The 19208-nt window shown below is 37.8% G+C and overlaps 1 protein-coding gene across 7 annotated transcripts in view; it reads right to left on the reverse strand.

Moving 5' to 3' along the window:
* GRIK1 (glutamate ionotropic receptor kainate type subunit 1) overlaps window positions 1–19208 on the reverse strand; it is a 391291-nt gene that overhangs the window by 153127 nt on the left and 218956 nt on the right. For all 7 annotated transcript variants that reach the window (XM_012446637.3, XM_012446602.3, XM_012446619.3 and 4 more), the window contains exon 2: window positions 1111–1278. In XM_012446637.3, coding sequence (XP_012302060.1) covers window positions 1111–1278 — 168 coding nt within the window. The remainder of the gene's footprint in view (window positions 1–1110; window positions 1279–19208) is intronic.

The raw sequence follows: 19208 nt of genomic DNA on the forward strand, positions 1-19208 counted from the left end.
CTTAGACCTATATTATATCTCAAAGTCTACCCATCTTGAAAAAGAAAATAATTTCATACTAAAGTTATGCCATAGATATAAAAAGATGATTATGTTGTTAATTTTATATCTGTGCTCCTAAGAAAATAAGTTTTATATTTTGTTTGCAAAGAACACTAGAATTCTTGCAGAAGGCTCTATCAGGTGGACATAACCTATGATTGAACTAGATTAATTCTATATGGAAACAACCAGCATTTAATTACCTGGAAATCAGCATAAACATGGTGTTCATTTTATTTCATTTATTTATGTGTATTTAGTAGGCAAGGATTCCTCTTTGAAGCAAAGAACCCCTCCTATTCTGGGGTGATGAGTAGCCTTTGTTTCCACATAAACACTTTTATTTAGTGACTAGATAGTGTCCCTGTAACTATATGGAATGTGATCTTACTTCAGAGACTTGTCCTAGAATTGTCTAGAAGATGTCTAAACAAGCCCCACAATTCCAAATGAATCTTTCTGTGAGAGAAACCTTCCAGCCAGCATATGAATTAGATTATTTTTTAGTCTAGGCACTTGTCTTTAGTTCAGAAGAAAAAAGAGGATCTAATGCAGACCTTTCTCTCACAGGCTTTATCTTCATATTTCTATGATTTTGTGGAAAGGAGTAAAAAAAAGTTGGGAGGACACTAGGTAAACTCAGTGGTTTACAACCTGTTAAAATTCAGGGTGTGAGTTATGTGTGTCCTGGGCATTTCCACATGCTCAGTGGATGTGACCTTCTACAATGTTTTATTTGACTGCACTGCACAATTTCATGGTGATATCTCAGCTTCAGGAAGGAAAAACAGATCAAGCTTGACATTTTCCATTCACAGCTGAACTAGTTAATCATAGAGTGGAGGGCACTGAAGGGTAAGCTAATCAGAAAGGCCCAGGAAACAGTGCTCCGCAACATCCATTAGGTTAGTTCAGATTGCATTGATCAGTGACATCAAAGACCCAGATTTCCTGCGACCCATTTACACAAGGATGTCCACTTTGAAAGAGGGCAGGCAGCAAAAAGAAGGTGACTTGGAGAGCAGACATATCACCCAAAGAAGCTTTTAAAAGTGGGAAAATAGTTACCTCTCCGTGAGGCTTCAAAACTATCAAAAAGGTTAATTCTCTGGATGTCATAGGTTAATGTGGTGTTAGGCATCAGGGTTCGGTTTCTGTTAATGCTGGTGACTGCAAACTTGAAAGCTAATTCTTCAACATTAACAGGCTCATTTTCCACTGTTTCAAAAATCCCTCCTGCAGAAGCAAAAGAGATGCATGAGAAGCATTAGTAACATGGTTCATATGTAAACTTTTTTTTTTTTTTTTTTTTTTTTGAGACAGAGTCTAGCTCTGTTGCCCAGGCTGGAGTACAATGGTGTGATCTCAGCTCATTGCAACCTCCGCCTCTGGGTTAAAGCAATTCTCCTACCTCAGCCTCCTGAGTAGCTGAGATTACAGATGTGCACTATCATGCTCAGCTAATTTTTGTATTATTAGTAGAGATGGGGTTTCACCATGGTGGCCGGGCTGGTCTTGAACTCCTGACCTCAGGTGATCCACCCTCCTCGGCCTCCCAAAGTCCTGAGATTACAAGTGTGAGTCACCGCGCCCAGCCAGTAAAAAGAAGAATGTAAATATACAAACAAAAGACCCCAAATGATAAATGGAGAAGTAGTCAGAGCAGATCCCAAATCCAGGGCTAAAAAGTTAAGTTTATCAGCATGCGCCACGTGCAGATAAATAGGACTAACTGCATATGTATGCTGAAAATTTTAAATTCAATGTTGGACTGTATTCCAAATATTTAGTGGCATAAAAACTTATAGTATGGCGGAGAGCGATTTTCTCTGGTGTGGATAAGAATTGCACTGTGCTTGACCTATTGAAGTGGATCCAAGTAGGACCATTCTTCTAGAATGAAGATCTTTCTATTCAGAAGCTGACATTCCAGACTCTAAGGGTATCATGCGGAGTTGATGGGATTAAAATGACACATACATACTCTTAGATTTTTCAGAATAAAAATATCCTTTTTTGTGTTTCATGGCTCAGGATTCTGAGATCATATTCTAGTACTTTCCGAAGTTCATGAGAAGATTCGAAGAACTGTTTTTCTTTTCTTTTCTTTCTTTCTTTTTTTTTTTTTTTTGAAATTGGTTAGTTTAAGGTATGCCTGCTTCTGATAACTGGAGAAATATGTTCCTTCATGGAGCAAGTGCACATGAGCTAGGTAGGCTCTGATATCTTAAACATGAGTATCTTGCTATAAGTAACAATACAAAATATTAGTGCTTAAAGCCTCATCAGAGAATTTAGCTCTGATTTTGCTTGAGACATTGGTCTTTGATAGCAACAATGTAAGTGTTGTTAACCGAACGTTCTTAAATGTTTTTTAAGAGACATCCTAGGATTATTAATAGACACAGGGCATACAGTAGAAACTTTCTTAACTGGTCTCCATTTAAGTTACTCCTGGATTGACCAATGCTCCTCATTTCTTTTGAAAATACGTGTTAACTGATGCTCGTGGAATGCTGAATACCTGTAATTAGCAGGCTGATATATTTTTTTAATCTACTCTCACAATTGAGTGACCCCTTTCCAAAAGCCAGTAGTAGGTTTTCTGCTGACTTGTCTGTGACAGATTGATTTACAAGTGCTCTAAGTTCTCTCTCCACTCAAAGGGGCAAAAAGAAGAATATAAAAAAATCTGAAATGAAACTCACAAATACTTATCATGAGCATCATTTGTATGCATTCTTTGTTAGAAAGGGAACTCCAATAGACAGACTCTAATTCTAATAAATGACCCTGATCCTACTTTGAAAAAAAGCAATAAACACACATCTATAATGTTCCTGCTGAACTGACTTTATTAAATAACTAACTACAGTGTTGGGCTGTGAAAGTTAAGATGGTTTATAGTGAATTATTCTGGCTCCTTTTGGAAATATTTCTGGCTTTTATAGACTGATAATATGAGGCATTCATGTACAGATAATTTCTTTGTCTTCTGAGAAATCATAGTTGGAAACCATATGACAATACACCTACTATGCACCCACAGAAACTAAAAATTAAAAAAAGGAAAATTACAGGACAGAGTTATTTAATAATATTAACCTTTACCTAAGGAGCCATATAAGACCTTTATTCTGAAATGAACATAAGGAAAAATGTTTCCGTTCAAGTCAATTTGTTTTACTTTTGTCAGACAATGGTAGGGAGAGTCTTTGGAGTCAATTTTCAGTTTCTCTCAGAACTGTTGGTGGATGCTTAACAGTGAGGTGACAAGATGGCACAAAAGATACTTGGTCACCAGAAGACGGACATGAGGCAGTGTTACTGCCACCATCAAGGTGACCCACACAGAGGGCTGCTTGGTGATAGGGCTTCCTTGGTAATTATTAGCAATTACTTGTTTGCTTGTCTATCTCCCCAACCCCACAGGGAAAGACCTCATGTAGAGAGACTGTGTCTTACTCAGAATCAGCATCCTTGGGGAGACCAAGGCATCTTTAGGACATTCGGGCTACAACTATTTAAGGGAAAAGTCAATTACTGGTGTGGATGTGAGCACCATTCATCTGTATAGGGTAGGCTGGTTGGAGGCAAAAAGTACCTGAATAGGAAACAGAAGTTCTGAATTTTGAAACCTGATCTACCTACTACCTCTTTGAGAAGGATTTTTAAGAATAAAAAAGAAAATTACTATGAAATAGCTCTTTTACATATGTTTAATTACACTCTATAACATTCAACGTAGGAGGTTTTTTTTTTTCCCCATTTTTATAGATAAAAAGTGAGCACGAAGATTACACATTATATCCTGCTTATTCCAAGTCACAGTCTTGTCTGGGACAGATTCAGATGTCTGAATCTCCACATAGTGTAAATGTTTTCATTTCATCAAGTTATTTCTGTTCTTTGTTTCATACATGTGGGCTAATAATGCTGTCTTGCTTCCCTTGGAGAATTGCTCTATAAAGCAAATGATACAATGTAGTCAAAATGTCCTGAAAACTCAAATATTCCCTAGAAATAAGTTTTTTGTTATTGCACATGGATAATGGAAATAAAAAAAGGAGTTGGCACCAGCTTGTGAACTTCCTACTCACCTCAAAGTTGTTCTTTTGTGATATAGTTGTCTATCACATAAAGCTGAATGAACCTGGGTTTAAGAGAATTACACGTGTTTTCATTATGTGCTTGGGTAGTGGGCAGGTGAATTCTGTTTTGTCACTTTCAGAGCAATTTCTTTTCATTTTTTTCACCAAACAGGCATTATGAATAGTGTCATCAGCTCAAGACCCCATCACACCTTCTCCAAGAAAGGGTTGCTGATAAATGCCAAAAATCTACTGTGGTATGAGGTATATAGAAAGCTGGAGAAGCACCAAGAAAGTGAGATCTGACAGAAACAGGAGAAGTTATTAATAGGAGCCAGACCATTACCTCATATATGGGCAGACTGTTTGAGGATCAGCCACTTCCTCCCTCCTTCTCCTCCCTATAGCTTCAAATACAACAAAATGGGATATAGAGTCTTTGATAAGAAGAATAAAGGGGCACATAAGTAGAGGCCCTTACATAATTTCCTCCACCTGTCTTTCCTTCTCTCCTTCTTTCCTTCCCTCCTTCTCTCTCTCTCTCTCCTTCCTCCCTTCCTCCTTCCCTTCCTCCCTTCCTCTTTCTTTCTTCTCTCTTTCTTTCTTTCTTTTCTTTCTCTTTCTTTCTTTCTTTCTTTCTTTCTTTCTTTCTTTCTTTCTTTCTCTTTCTTTCTTTTTCTTCTTTCTCTCTCTCTCTCATTCTGCCTCCTTCTATCCCTTCATCTTTTCCTTCCTTCATCCCTTTTACTTCTTTTATATAATAATTGTGAGTGTGAGCTGTCAATGAGACTTCTGAAGTATTTAGGGGTCTTTATGTTGTGAACTTCTGGCCTCAGTCATTTGGGGGCCCATTGGTTTGAGATGAGAAATTCCTACCTTGTTCATCCCTCTGTTCCTCTTCCTAGCTCTCTCTTATTTGAGCCAAGCTGACTTCTGCTTCTAAAAATACAGTGGCATGGAAGGGTTGGGAAAGTAAAAACAAAACTAGCTTAGGCTCAAGGAAGAGAGGCAAAGCTGCCCCCTTCTCCTTATATTTTTGAAATTTCTCAAGCCAGGGCAGTGGGTGAAGGGAGAAAGCAGGGCTCTGAGAGCTCAGGATAAAGAACAAGCTTTTTCATTCTGCTGTAATTCTTGAGAGAAGTAGAGCATGGCAGATGGAACACAGGAGGTTAAGAAACCTCAGAATCGGCAGGCCTGGGTTTTCCATGTTCTCTGTCATTGCTTGTGTGTACCTGAAGCTTGAGAAGTATTGTTAAGCTACTTTTTGTCCTTTCGATGTTGTGGATCAGTTTCAGTGAGTACAGATCACGTGCCAGTCTTTATAGACTGGAAATGGTTGGGCAGTAATCCTCTGTCTGATCATCACTAGGAAGCTTGATCAAGGGTCAGAGGGCATGCTTAATATCTGCCTCACCAGCCTCTTCCCCACCTCACCCACCATTGTCCAAGCAAAGGGTTGGAAAGTGAAATAAGTTGGGCTTTTTTCTGAGTCATGAGTCTGTCTATCTAGGTGAATATTTGTGCCATTTAAAATGATAGGGGTAAAATCACACTGCTTGTAAACACCAGAGTAGATGAGAAATCTGAAAAGTTAATGCTTTTTCTCTTAATAAATGTTCATATTTAGGCTTCACTTAGGAGGGCCTTGTCTTGATTGTTCCCACTGCACTTTGCTGGGAAGGATAGATGCTGGTGTAAATAAGGCTGACGCTAAAACGGTCTGGCCTCCGTACTCTGTTCTGTCACCTGAGACAAGGTGCCACGCGTGGTCACTGAACCGAGGGCATGAGGCAATAAGGCCTGGACCTACATTCTGCAATAGCTTTGAAACTCAGCTGCGACTTGTTTGTTTGTAAGTCACTGTTATGGACTGTATTGTGTCCTCCTTCAAATTTATATGTTGTAGGCCTCACCCCGGGTTCCTCAGAATATGACTGTATTTGGAAATAGTGTCTTTAAAGCAGTGATTAGGTTACAGTGAGGCGGCTAGGGTGGGCCTTAATCCGGTCTGCCTGGTCCTTATAAGAAGAGAAAATCAGGACACACAGAGATATACCAGGGACTTGTGCACACAGAGGAAAGGCTGTGTGAGGGCTAAGCAAGAAGGAGGCTATCTGCAAGCCGTGGAGAGAGGCCTCTGGAGAAACCAAACCAGGTGACACCTTGATCTTGGACTTCCAGCCTCCAGAACTGAGAGAAATGAAGTGTCTCAGTGTAAGAGACACCCAGTCTCTTAAAGTTGTTTAAGCCACCCAGTCTACCGTCTTTTTTTTCTAATAGCAAACCTAGCAGACTAGTACATTTATCAGCATCTCCTTCCCCTGCCCCCAGGGCTTTGAAATTGAAAATGGATAATTTTAAAGGAACTCACATATATTCAAGTAATATTCTCTTCTAACAAGATTCTGACTCTACAGCACAGTAATTTAGGATAAGCTGATAGGAATTCACTTGAAATCTTGGTGTCTTTAGCAGAGTTCCAACACCACAGGAGCATTTCTGTCTGTTTTGGGTAGATTCTTGAACCAGTGAGGTGCAGTGAGGATGTAGGCGGTTGTGTTTTGTGACTACACGGACACAGATGGAAGCCACAGCTGGCAACATCCTGTATACCCAGCATGTGGCCTTCAAGGGGGGATGGTGGTGCAATGAAGGGTGCTCATAAAGCCTTTAGGGTTATGCCACATAATTCCATCTAGACTTACAGGATAAATGTTCTCAAGCACAAACCTACAACTGCTGGGTCAATGACACATTAATTGTAGGCAAAGGGTAACACTTAGAGAAGGCTAAGGTAAATGACATGCTGCTTGTGAGGACACCCAAGGTAAACCCACAGCAATGGTTTCCAAACATTCCCCTAATTCCACACCCTCTGTAGAGAATCATAATGCCAAAGGGGTGGAATTCAGCAATTTTTATATGAAAAGGACCGTGCCTGGCTCTAGGTCTCACTGATTGACTGTTTTTTCAGGTTCCAAGGATACTTCCTAACCTGCTTTTCAATCACTGTTTCCATGGAACAGGGAGATATCGGAATCAACTCAGTGTAACACTGTGGAAATTGAAGCCATTGTTGTGGGCAAGAAATTTAAAGAGATGCAATTCCACTGCCGCCTGATTCCGTTGTCTCTAGATGAGGACTGTGCTGACCCCTTTTCCTCCCCAAAGGAATTTCAGACAATGTTTTATTGTGCCAGAGAATCTATCTCTTTTAATGATAAAACACACACACACACACACGAAAATAATGGCTTCATATCTTGTTCCTGTCAAAGGAATATATTGTTCTGACTCAACTTACCTTGTAATAGTGAATATATTCCAATAATAACCATTTCGGAAATGCAACAGAATTACAGTCCACCTATATTTAGTTGTTGTTTTTGTTTTACTTCAATTCATGGTTATATATATCATGCCCACGAGTCTACTGAATAACTCACTCATCCAATGATTCGTTCTTTCATTTGTAAAATGCTTGGCCTGATACTGTGTGAGGCACAGGGATGTGAGCAAGAGATACAAATCTGACTTTTGGAGCTTTTATTTTAGAAGGGGAATTGGTCATGAATAGGAAGACCGGCATTGACATGTCAGCGTGAGAGGTGAGAAAAGCCCTTGCTGGGAGGGCAACACTTTTGAGCAAAAGCCTGAATGGAATGAGAAAATCACTCTAAAGATATTGGGAGAAGAGCATTGCAGCCAGGGGAAATATAATGTCTAAGGTGGGAGCAGCCTAATGCTATTTTTGAGGAAGAGTGAGGCTGAAGTTGGGTGAGCCAGGCTTGGACTGGTAGAAGATGAGCTTGGAGAAGTGATGGGTGGATTGGAGCAGATCGCAGAGGGTCTTAGGGGCTGTCACAGAGCTGCGGGTTTTATTCTGGGTGAAATGGGAAACCACTGGCCACCTTTGAGCAGAGACGTGAAATGATATGACGTATTTCAAGAGAATCAAGCTGGCTTCTGTATTAAGAATGGACTGAAAGGAGGAGAATGGCAAGAACAAAGCACAGGAAGGTCTCCCCTTGGAGCTGTTGCAATAATAGGCTATTGCAGTAAGAGTCTGTTTCAATAATCCAGGTGGGTGATGATGATGGCTGTGTACAGATGAGTGGGATTGAGATGTGACAAAAAGTGGTTGAACTTTAGATAAAATCTGAAGGACTTCGGCAGGATTTGCTGATGAAGCGTAAGTGAGAGGAAGGGAGTCAAGGATAACATCAGGTTTTTGGCTTGATTTGCCATTGACCAAGACAAGGAATGATGCAGAAGTTGCCTGACTTGGGACATGATTCTTTCGTGGTGCCTATTAGAAGTTCAAGTGAAGCCATCATCCTTAGCAAACTAATGCAGGAACAGAATACCAACGACCATGTGTTATCATCTATAAGTGGGAGCCAAATGATGAGAACACATGGACACATAGAGGAGAACAACACACACTAGGGCCTATTGGGAGGCGAAGTGTGGGAGGAAGGAGAGGATTAAGAAAAATAACTAATGGGTACTAGGCTTAATACTTGGGTTATGAAATTATCTGCACAGCAAACCCTCATTACACACATTTACCTATGTACAAAAGTGTCCATGGACCCCTGAACTTAAAATAAATGTTTTTTTTTCAAATGTCTAAGTGGAGAGGCCAGCTGTGAAGTTAGATATACCAATGTGGATCTTATGAGGGAGAGGTTGGGCCTAGACATAGAAATCTCGGAGTCATCACCGTAAAGGTGGCATTTAAAGCCATGAGACTGAATGGCATTACCCAGGAGTAAGTATAGATTTAAAGAGGCAGACCCAACACTTTGGGAGACGAAGGTAGGCAGGTTACTAGAGTTCAGGAGTTTGATACCAGGCTAGTTAACATGGCAAAACCCTGTCTCTACTAAAATTACAAAAATTAGCTAGGCATGGTGGTTGACATCTATAATCTCAGCTACTTGGGAGGCTAAGGCAGGAGAATCACTTGAACTCAGGAGCCAGAGGTTGCAGTGAGCCGAGATTGCACCACTGCACTCCAGTCTGGGTGACAGAGCGAGACTTCATCACATAAAACAAAAAAACAAAACAAAACAAAAAAAGAGGCAGATACTGGAGTGATGCATCCATAAGCCACGAATGCCTGAGGCCACCAGAAGCTGAAGGAGGCAAAGACATGAATTTCTCATAGAGCTTTCAGAGAAAATAAGACCCTACCAATACCTGGATTGAGAAAATAAGACCCTGCCAAGCCCAGACTTCTGGCCTCTGGGATATGTGAGAGAATAAATTTCTGTTGTTTTAAGCCACTGTTTCTGGTAATTTGTGATGGTAGCCACAGGAAAGTAATGCAGTGTCTCAATTGTCTTCAGAAAGTTTTCATATTGGTCTCTTTTAATTACTGTATTTCTTTCCTCTCTGTAAAATGTTATTTTATTCAGTTCTTCAGATAGCAATTTTTAACTTTCTAGCATGATTTTGCAAATATGGCACATAGCTGTACTGCACAACACATCGAGTTTTTTTGTTTATGATGTTTTCCTATTTAATTCTGAATGTGACGGGGCCAAGATACTGTATGTATTCTAAGAAAGCTTGCTTGCTTCCTTAACTAACTTCTGTGTGTCTGTTGTGATGATCTGTGAGGTCATCCAGGAAGAAAGGTAGGCATGGAAAGCTTTCATAGCGTTGACTCCTGTTTTGCATTCCTACGGAATAATAACCATTCCAGAAGCTATCAACAGAAAGCAAGATGGCAATTTGATCTATTCCTTTGTTGATAGCTGCTCCTTAAATATACAATATTCTATTGCCTCTCTTTATTGCCACATCCATAATTCTAGTTTATTACATCATAAGCAATTTACTATAGGCCTATATTTACTGCACCTTTAAATCCAAGGCTCCAGATTTAAATTCTAAGATTCCCTTAGATAAATGCTCTCTTCCTCACTCAGCTTTCTTATTTTTGTTGTATCTTTGGAGTCCAACACATTCTTGGTAAAGAGCCCATGCTAGAAGGATTTGGATGGGAAGCAGGTGTTTCCTGACCTGATGGAAAGTGAATGGACAGAAGAGATTGGATTTTTACCTTCCGGAAAGTCCCAGCGAAGAACAGAGCTGTGGATAAGGACAAGGACAGCTTCAATGGGTCTGGCTCTAACCCAGCCTACTGTAAGTGTCTTCAGATATTAGTGTCCTTTGAGGAGGGAGAATGGGATTTGATGTCACTTTTGAGACAATAACTACATCCAAGCTCACTCCTTGATGCCTTAAAGAGATTTGCATTAATTCACTAGGAATGGCCTTTGAGGCATAAGAAAATGTGGAGCAAGGAATTATGGATGCACTTCAGAGAGTAGCCAGTAAGAAAGAAACTGTGGATTATGGGCAGTTTAGTGAATAGTACTAGTAATTTTCCTTAATAAATTTGAGTTGCACCATAAGATTACCCAAAGTCAAAGTTATTCTTCGTCCAGTGTTATTCAATATTCATTTTAACTCATTAATGATGGCAATTTATTAACTCATTAAACATTATTAGCCATCTATTAAAGTCTAAGACTATGCTAGCCCCAGTGGAAAACACAAATATGAAAAATACTTGGTTCCTGCCCTCAGCAGAGCTTCCAGTCTTTTACGATAGGTTGCATTACTGGTGTAGAGTACAGAAAAAGAAAGTAGATGTAGCAGTCAGTTATTCTATCAACAAAGCAAAAGTCTGCTTTTTGTCTCTTCCTATGTGGAATCTTTCCTGATTCCTCCAGCCAAAGGTGAACTCTCCTTTCCTTTTGGTCACCTAAAATCTACTATGTATTTCAAGGAATTTATTTTGGTGTAAAATAAGCCTACATCCTGCTCTGCCTGTTCCTTGAAGATAGGGACAATGTTTATTGGAATGTGCCCTCTTGTTCAGAGCTAAATGCAGTGATTTGGTCATAGTATGTTGTCCCCAGTAAATGGTCCTTCAGTTGAGCTTATTCTCTTCCTTGTGCCTTAACACTATACCCCACAAAGTAGTTTGTTTTGCTAAGACAGAGGCCTATGAGGTAGGTAGGAAAGATGGAGGGTGGTTATTGAGGTCTGTAGTGAGACTGCCTGACTTTTTCCATTACTGCCTTTTTAGCAATGATTTCTCACTCTCTCCCAACTATTACGGCCCATTGTCCCCAAGCACTTTCAAAGCTTACTTTCATCAGGCTGCCAGCCCCTTAATATCATGGAGGAGTGGCTCATCTCCTATTCAGCTGCAGATTTCAGGCAAGACCAAGGAATGTTGCCAAAGAATTCATGCCAAACTTTTATTCTTATGAAAGTCTGTGATCACTTTAGTGTCTCTTGAGAGCAGTTAGAATTTTAGCTTTTAACATCTCATTTAAATGATACATATTCATGCTGAAGAGCTCATGATTCTATTTATCTACTTATTAATTAAATGAATGGAATATGACAAGTTCACAACCTGTGGTTCCAGGGAAGCTATACTGTGTTTCATCTCAATTTTCTAGTTTTCTTCTTCTCTATTTCTGTTGTTTCTCAACGTGAAATTTCTTGCTGAGAAGGCGATATTGCTGTTAAAGATTAAAACTGATGTTTGAAACAAAAATAAATGGAGGTTCACAGCTCCCACAGAGCAATATCTACCAATGTGTGTACATAGATGTTGCCCATGAGATGTTATACATAAGGAGAGTTTAGTGGTCAAATACATTTGGGAGGCACTGATTCATTTTATCCTTCTTCAAAAGCCATACCACGTCTCTCAGAAGTTCTGCAGCAAAGAAAACAATTTGACTGTTTAACTCAGTATCCCTCAAATTCATTTGATGACAGGACAGTTTTCCTTGTAACTGTGACATGCAATGGAATTTTTGTCTTAAGAAACACATTTTGAAAAATTTGATCCAGAGATCTGCTCTCTTTGGGAGAGACTAAGATAAGTTTTCAGGCTTAAATATTGTTTTTGTGCTCATTTTAATGAAAAGTTAGACATCAGGTTCTTGATCAGAAATAAAACCTCATTATGACACTACTTTTTATCTAATTTATAGCAGATTTACGCCATCACATTTTACCTCATTTTTTCATTTACAAAAATAACCTAAGCATTAAGATGGTCTGTATGTCTATGAAAAGGAGCATCTTTTAATCAATCATATCTCACAGATATGTTGAAGGCAAGGTGCATGTCCTTGACATTTAATGTCAATATTTAAAATGCATTTGCTATATTCTCTTCTTTTACTTTCTTTCTTTCTTTCTTTTTTTTTTTTTTTTTTGTGAGATGGGAGTCTTGCTGTGTCACCCAGGCTGCAGTGCAGTGACATAGTCTTGACTCACTGCAACCCCCACCTCCCGGGTTCAAACAATTCTCCTGTCTCAGCCTCCTGAGTAGCTTGTCCTCCAGGTGTGTGCCACCACACCCAGCTAGTTTTTGTATTTTCAGTAGAGATAGGGTTTTGCCATGTTGGCCAGACTGGTTTTGAACTCCTGACCTCAGTTGATCTGCCTGCCTCAGCCTCCCAAAGTGTTGGGATTACAGGCATGAACCACTGTGCCTGGCCTCTTTTTTAATATTCCTTCTTAATATTTTCCATTTGGTTTTTAAACATCTCTGTATATTTCTAACTGTTTCAGTATTTGAAAACTAAAAAAAAAAAAAACCTATCTTTTAAATAACATTTTTCATTTACTGATTTAAAAAATTGTGCAAAATGATATACCAGGCAACAATGTCGTAGAACATCTAAAAAGGTTACAGAATCTCAGATGTAAGCATTTACGTATTTACCACAATCCTTTTCCTTTAAAGTGTCTGATTGAAACTCGTGTATTTATTATTGTTCGTAAGTTGCCCAAGAATCCAGAAGGTACTTCAGGTACTAATACCTTCCTAGATTTCTAGTTTCATTCTAAGATCCAACACTTTAAAATGAACTGAGAGTTTGCATTCACATGAATAATGAATGAGTTCAATGAAAGTTATTTCTCAGAGAAAATTTCTTTGTGAAGTAGTTAGGTCCCAGATGAAAAGAGATAAGTTTGACTAATACAGATATCCAGGAAAGCTTCAAGTTGATCGAAAATAAAACACAGTTAAATGTCATATCACAGAGGGATCTGTGTTCAGAATGCTGCAAATAAGAACTTTTGGAAATACACACCATTTATTTTTAAAGTAGTAACATCTTAAAGTCCACTTGACTGCTCAATGCATATATTTTTAAATATGCTGCACTCTGTGAACTCCCACAGTGGATATTTAAGGCATTTTACTTTCTGGTGTGTCTGATGTGCGTGGAGACATTTTTTATTCTAAATAATTTTGTTTTAAAAGCACACATATAATTATAAATTGAGTAATACATTGAAAGAAAGGGGAAAAAACAAGACACAACCTTAACATTGTGAAACAATCACTATTAACAGTTTGGTGAATTTCCTTCTATTCTTTTCCTACACATATGTGAATTTTCTCTGACACAGTTAAGACGACTCTATGCTATTTCCTTCCTCCCTCCCTCCCTCCCTCCCTCCCTCCCTCCCTCCTTCCTTCCTTCCTTTCCCCTTCCTCCCTCCCTCCCTCTCTCTCTTTTCCCTCCCTCATTCTTCTCTTTTTCTGTTCTGTTCTGTTCTTTTTTTCTCTTCTTTCTGAGACAGTGTTTTACTCATGTTGCCTAGGCTGGAGTTCAACGGCATTATCTCAGCTCACTGCAACCTCTGCCTCCAGGGTTCAAGTGATTCTCCTGCCTCAGCCTGCCTAATAGCTGAGACTATAGGGATGTGCCGCCACACCCACCTAATTTTTGTATTTTTAGTAGAGACAGGGTTTCAACATGTTGGCCAGGCTGGTTTCAAACTCCTGACCTCAAGTGATCCACCTGCCTCGGCCTCCCAAAGTGCTGGGATTACAGGTGTGAGCCACCAAGCCTGGCCTGACTCTATCCTATTTTTTCCTGTCATTTTCACATAGGCACCTCTTCCTGAACATAATCCACCTTTTTAATGGCTGCCTAATATTTCATTGTCTGGATATATCACAGTTTTCTCAATCTACCCTACTTTGTTGGGTAAGTTGTCAATGCTTCACTGTTATAAATTCTATTGTGATTGACATTAAGCACTTTTCATGTTTTTACTTGGAGAAAGTAAAATACCTTGTAATTATGAAACATAAGGTATAAACAGTTGAGGCTTTTATTATATAATGCTACATGGACCTGCAGAAGTGAAGACTGAACAATTTATATGCGCATCTAACCACTATGTAGAAATGCCCAGGTGGATTGCAACCTCCCTCAGAATCTGTATGATTTTAGGTCAGAATATAGACATGACTGTATTTCGTGAGGCAATAACAAGATAAGTATTTAGTATAAAGAAGCAGTAACCCCTTTCTTTATAATAGACGCCAAGGAATCTATTTGTCTTTTTGAGAGATTAGCAGAAAATAGTATCAGTGTGACTTTTATGGGTCTCTGCTTCCATGCAATCCATACTTCCTGTCATTTTAGCTGTTGAAATTTATCTATCTATATATATATGTTTTAAAAAAATTTGCTAAAGCATTTGGTTTATATATTTACTTCTTTATGTAACCCTGGATTATTTCACACATTTCATTGTGGATATTTACTTTTTTGTTATTTTATAGATATTTTTAAATGCACACATTACTTTCTCATTGACTCAAAAATTGGATGTATTTTTAAACGTCAAAAGTTTGAAGATTTTGTAAATTATTTTCTAATTAAAAACAAAGTAGCTCAAGTACATTACTGAAAGTAAAAAGAAAACTTTTGTGAAATTTTTCTTTTTTGAAAATAAAAAAGGAGAAAAAATAATCATTTAAAATTCTACTACCTAGAAAGTTAACGATATCAAGATTTAGGTGTATTTTCTTCCAATATTTTTTGCTATGCGTATTTATAAATACACACACCTATTTATAAATACACATAGCAGAAAAAGGTGTGTATATATAGATATATATACACATACCTATTTATAGATACACATAGCAAAAAATATATATACATATGTGTATATATACACACATACACACACGTACATCCTAGAATCATATTGCATATAAAATGTTGTAATTTTGTGTTTTTTCTTAACGACATTTTCCATGTTATTTAATATTTATTAATAAAATTTAGTTTTAATATTCAATAAAATATAATTTTAGTGATGTACAATAATCCACCTAAAAACATAAAAGTTTATTTAGATAACTCTATTGCTAGACATTATCTTCATTTTCAAATTTTTGCTATAAAAATAGCATTTCAATGAATATATTCTTGTGAATAAAATGGCATTGGTACATCTCTTTGTTTTCTTAATTCTTTTATATAAAATGATAACATATTATGAAGAATGTGTTCATTTTTCAAAGATCTTGATGCATGTCACCTGATTGTCTTCTGGAAAGATTACATTAACTTATATGCCTACCACGAGTGCATGAAAGTGCACATTTCTCTAAATTTCCAAGTATTGTAAATAAAAAGAAATCAACTTCTAAGGAAAAAACTTTGCAGTTGATGGCTATTTAAATTCACATTTCATTGATTATTAATGAAGCTGTACATTTTTCGACAATGATTTTATTGTATTTTATTGGATGCCTTCTTTGTAGTTCTTAAGTTTTTGTCTTGTCCATTTCGAATATTTATATTTATCTTCTTTTGCATTTATACGTTAAGGAAAGAGACTGTCTTCTCACTGACATTTTTTCTAGTTTGCAATGTCTTGTAACTTTGCTTGACCTCTTTTTCTGATCATGACATTTTTGTAGTTTTATGTAATTCAATCTATCTTCTTGTAGTGAAGATATTTCCTCTACCACCTTCTGGAAATGTGCTTTTTTTTGTTTGTTTTGCTTCCCACTCATGCTTTCATACCACTGTTCAGATTGAGGTAACAGTGGCCTCGTTATGCTATGTTGACAGCTGAGTGTTTCAACATGTGCTAATGTTTCTCTTGCTGGACTTTTGTACGAGGACCAACAATAAATTAGTCTGTCTGTCTTCAGGTACCCAAGCCTTCAGATTGAAAGCTCAGCAGCTGTCAGCACACTGCCTTTCATCATATTGATTAGAGAAATAGAGGGAGCTATATCCAGTGATAAGAGTGAAGGAGATGCAGAGAAGAGCGGAGATCTAAAAAAAATTCCTTATGGAATTCAGGTCTCTCCTTCTTGTTATTTCTGGGGTCCAGCCACATATTTGTCCTTGCATCTTAATATCCATAAAATACACTCTTTTTTTAGTTTAACTTGATTTGGATTTTTGTTAAATGCAACCATAGTCATAATTGATATTTTATTTTTGTGTTTTTTCCATTGCTGTAATGCTTATAAAATTATTCTCTGCTCTAAGATCAGAAACACATTGCTTAATGTTGTTTTCTGCAGATTTAAAAATATTTAGTGCTGTAATGCATTTGGAATTTATTTCGGGGCATGGCATGCGGCAACAATCTTTGTTTTTTGAAATAGGTAACTGACCATAAATACATTAAGAAATATACCATAATAAAATAAACTCTAATTGTGGAAATTTAGACACATTGAATAGTAAATCTTGATTGGGGGTTAAGATACACTTCCTAAACTCTTTAAACTTGGCTATGAAGAATGTGTGAAAATTCGAGATAGCAGAAATGGAGAAAGTACATTCTAGGAAAAGCACTAGAAAAAAACTTTGAAATATGGAACATATTGACTAATTTGGGACAGACATTTCTAGAAATACAGCTGAACTTTTCCTCTGCCCATTTCTTTTTGCTCCAGCTCTACTGTCTTTGGTGTAGCACCTCTTAATTTGTATTGCACTAATTTGTTTACATTAGTCTCCCTTGCTGAGCTATAAGCCTGAACTATCTTGTATTTATAGTCTCAGCAACTGTACACTGCATAGCATGTAAGAGGTGATTAATTAATATTTATGAGCTGGATGAATACATGAGTGTATGTTTCAACTGGCAAGAAGCGATGGGGAAAAAGCTCAGAGATTTTCTGAGAATGTTAACATCATCTAATTTGTATTTTAAGTAGGTTATTCTATAGTTATAATTCCATAATATATGTTTAGAATATCTTTAACTTTTTGCACTATTGTTTCGTGGTTCTTTTCACAGAAGTGAGGTACAGTTTGCTCTTTACACAATTCTTTCCATGATTGTCTTTGGAATATTGAAGGTTGTCTCTTAGGTCGAGAGTATTAACTAAGAGTAATGATGGATCTTAATATAAAATGCTATAATAAAACTAAACAAAGTGTAATTTGTGTGAATCACCCAAAAATGATATTCATTAGGAAAAAGAAAAAGAAAAAAAACCAAAACACCAATGTGTATTTTCAATGTGGAGGACATTTCTGGTTAGCAATGAGGGTTACTGACCTGGACTGAGTGGCTTTCTACGGGTGCAGGACATTTGGTGCTAAAGCCAGGACAATAGGTTACCCTGTAACCTGACCAATATGAACATCTCTGGCTTCACTGAGAGTAGATGGATAATCTGTGGGCAGGACTGGGTAGTGCCACCTGAATGTACTAAGATAAATTTTATTATTTCTAAGATGCAAATCAGAGAGCACCTCAGGCAAGGTCATCACAAGGGCTGAGAAAAGGATTCCAAAACCCAGCTATAAAATTACCTCTAGCTGTAAATACTTTTTTATAGCTTTGATTCTAATTTCCCCTGAGATTCTTTATAAATAAATCAATCTCTTTGTTCCTCAATTCTTTAACTTACCAAATAGGGATGATAATACTAAATGAGGGCAATCTGAGTTATGATAATAAGCGGTTAAAAGCATTTTGTAAGCATTGTGTCAGTGATCATCCAATATCTAATCTTTTCGGAACGGAATTTAGTTTGATAGTTCATTATTTTCATTAGAATTCAGAGCCCAGCTCCCCATAGGACAAGGAACAGTGAATTGTAGGCTGATATTGGATGAACTCTTAAATGATCTGGGCAACTGAAGATCAGTGACCAACTTGTCTCTCATAAATGTCCCATAAGTTTGGGTTGAAGTGTCTTCCCATTGCCACATAATTCAGGGGTGTTCAGGAATGTGAGTGTGAGTTACACTGGCTCACACTATGCACCATAATTTGAGCTACAATTGCACTCAACTTCATAGCACATGGGAATTCACTAGTGACTGCCAATGATCAGTCTGATGAGTTGGCAATTTCCCATAGGGCTGTCATAATCTGATACAAGGCAGCTCAACGTGGAAAGGGGCTTACACCATTCTAAATGTACTAGGAAGAGAGACGGGAGACCAAAGCTGGGACTAGGGTGAGGCAAGGAGGCATTTACCTTGTATATACAATTTAAAGGTCTGACAAAATATTTAGTAATAAAGAAAAGTAATATTTTAATGTAATATTTAAAATCAAAATTAATGCAAAAAAGTATGGGAAACAAAATATCTAAATTGTGAGTAAAGTCAGGATCCAACACTGCTTTTGCATGTGGCTTACATCACTTCCCTCCCTCTAATCCTGACACTGTGAGAACTAGACTTAGAGAGTTGGGGCCATAGTCACATCAAAGAGTGGCCTTCCCAGCAATGTGTGTTGGACCATGTAGAATGTACTACTCTACTTTTATGGTGAAGTAGAAAAATTATAACTGCTTCCCAATACACCCCTTTCTACTAAAGGTAGCTTAGGCACTAAAAATATTTTAAAAAATAAAAATTGGTATTCTATAAGTGTCAAGCACAATGTTAAGTTCTTTAAATACAGTACTACTATAATACCTACAATAAATTACTTTTCAAGATAGATGTTGATATGGTTTGGCTATGTCCCCACCCACATATCATTATAAATTGTAGTTCCCATAATCCCTATGTGTGGTGGGAGGGACCTGGTGGGAGGTAATTGAATCATGGGGTGGTTGCCCCTAAGCTGTTCCCATGATAGTGAATGAGTTCTCACAAGACATGATGGTTTTATAAGGGACTTTTCCCCCTTTGCTTGGCACTTATCCTTCCTGCCGCCATGTCCAAAAGGACACGTTGCTTCCCCTTCCACCATGATTGTAAGTTTCCTGAGATCTCC

This window comes from Aotus nancymaae, unplaced genomic scaffold (assembly GCF_030222135.1).
Source record: "Aotus nancymaae isolate 86718 unplaced genomic scaffold, 86718_ANA_hifiasm-v0.15.2.pri h1tg000022l_1, whole genome shotgun sequence".
Lineage (NCBI taxonomy): Eukaryota > Metazoa > Chordata > Mammalia > Primates > Aotidae > Aotus > Aotus nancymaae.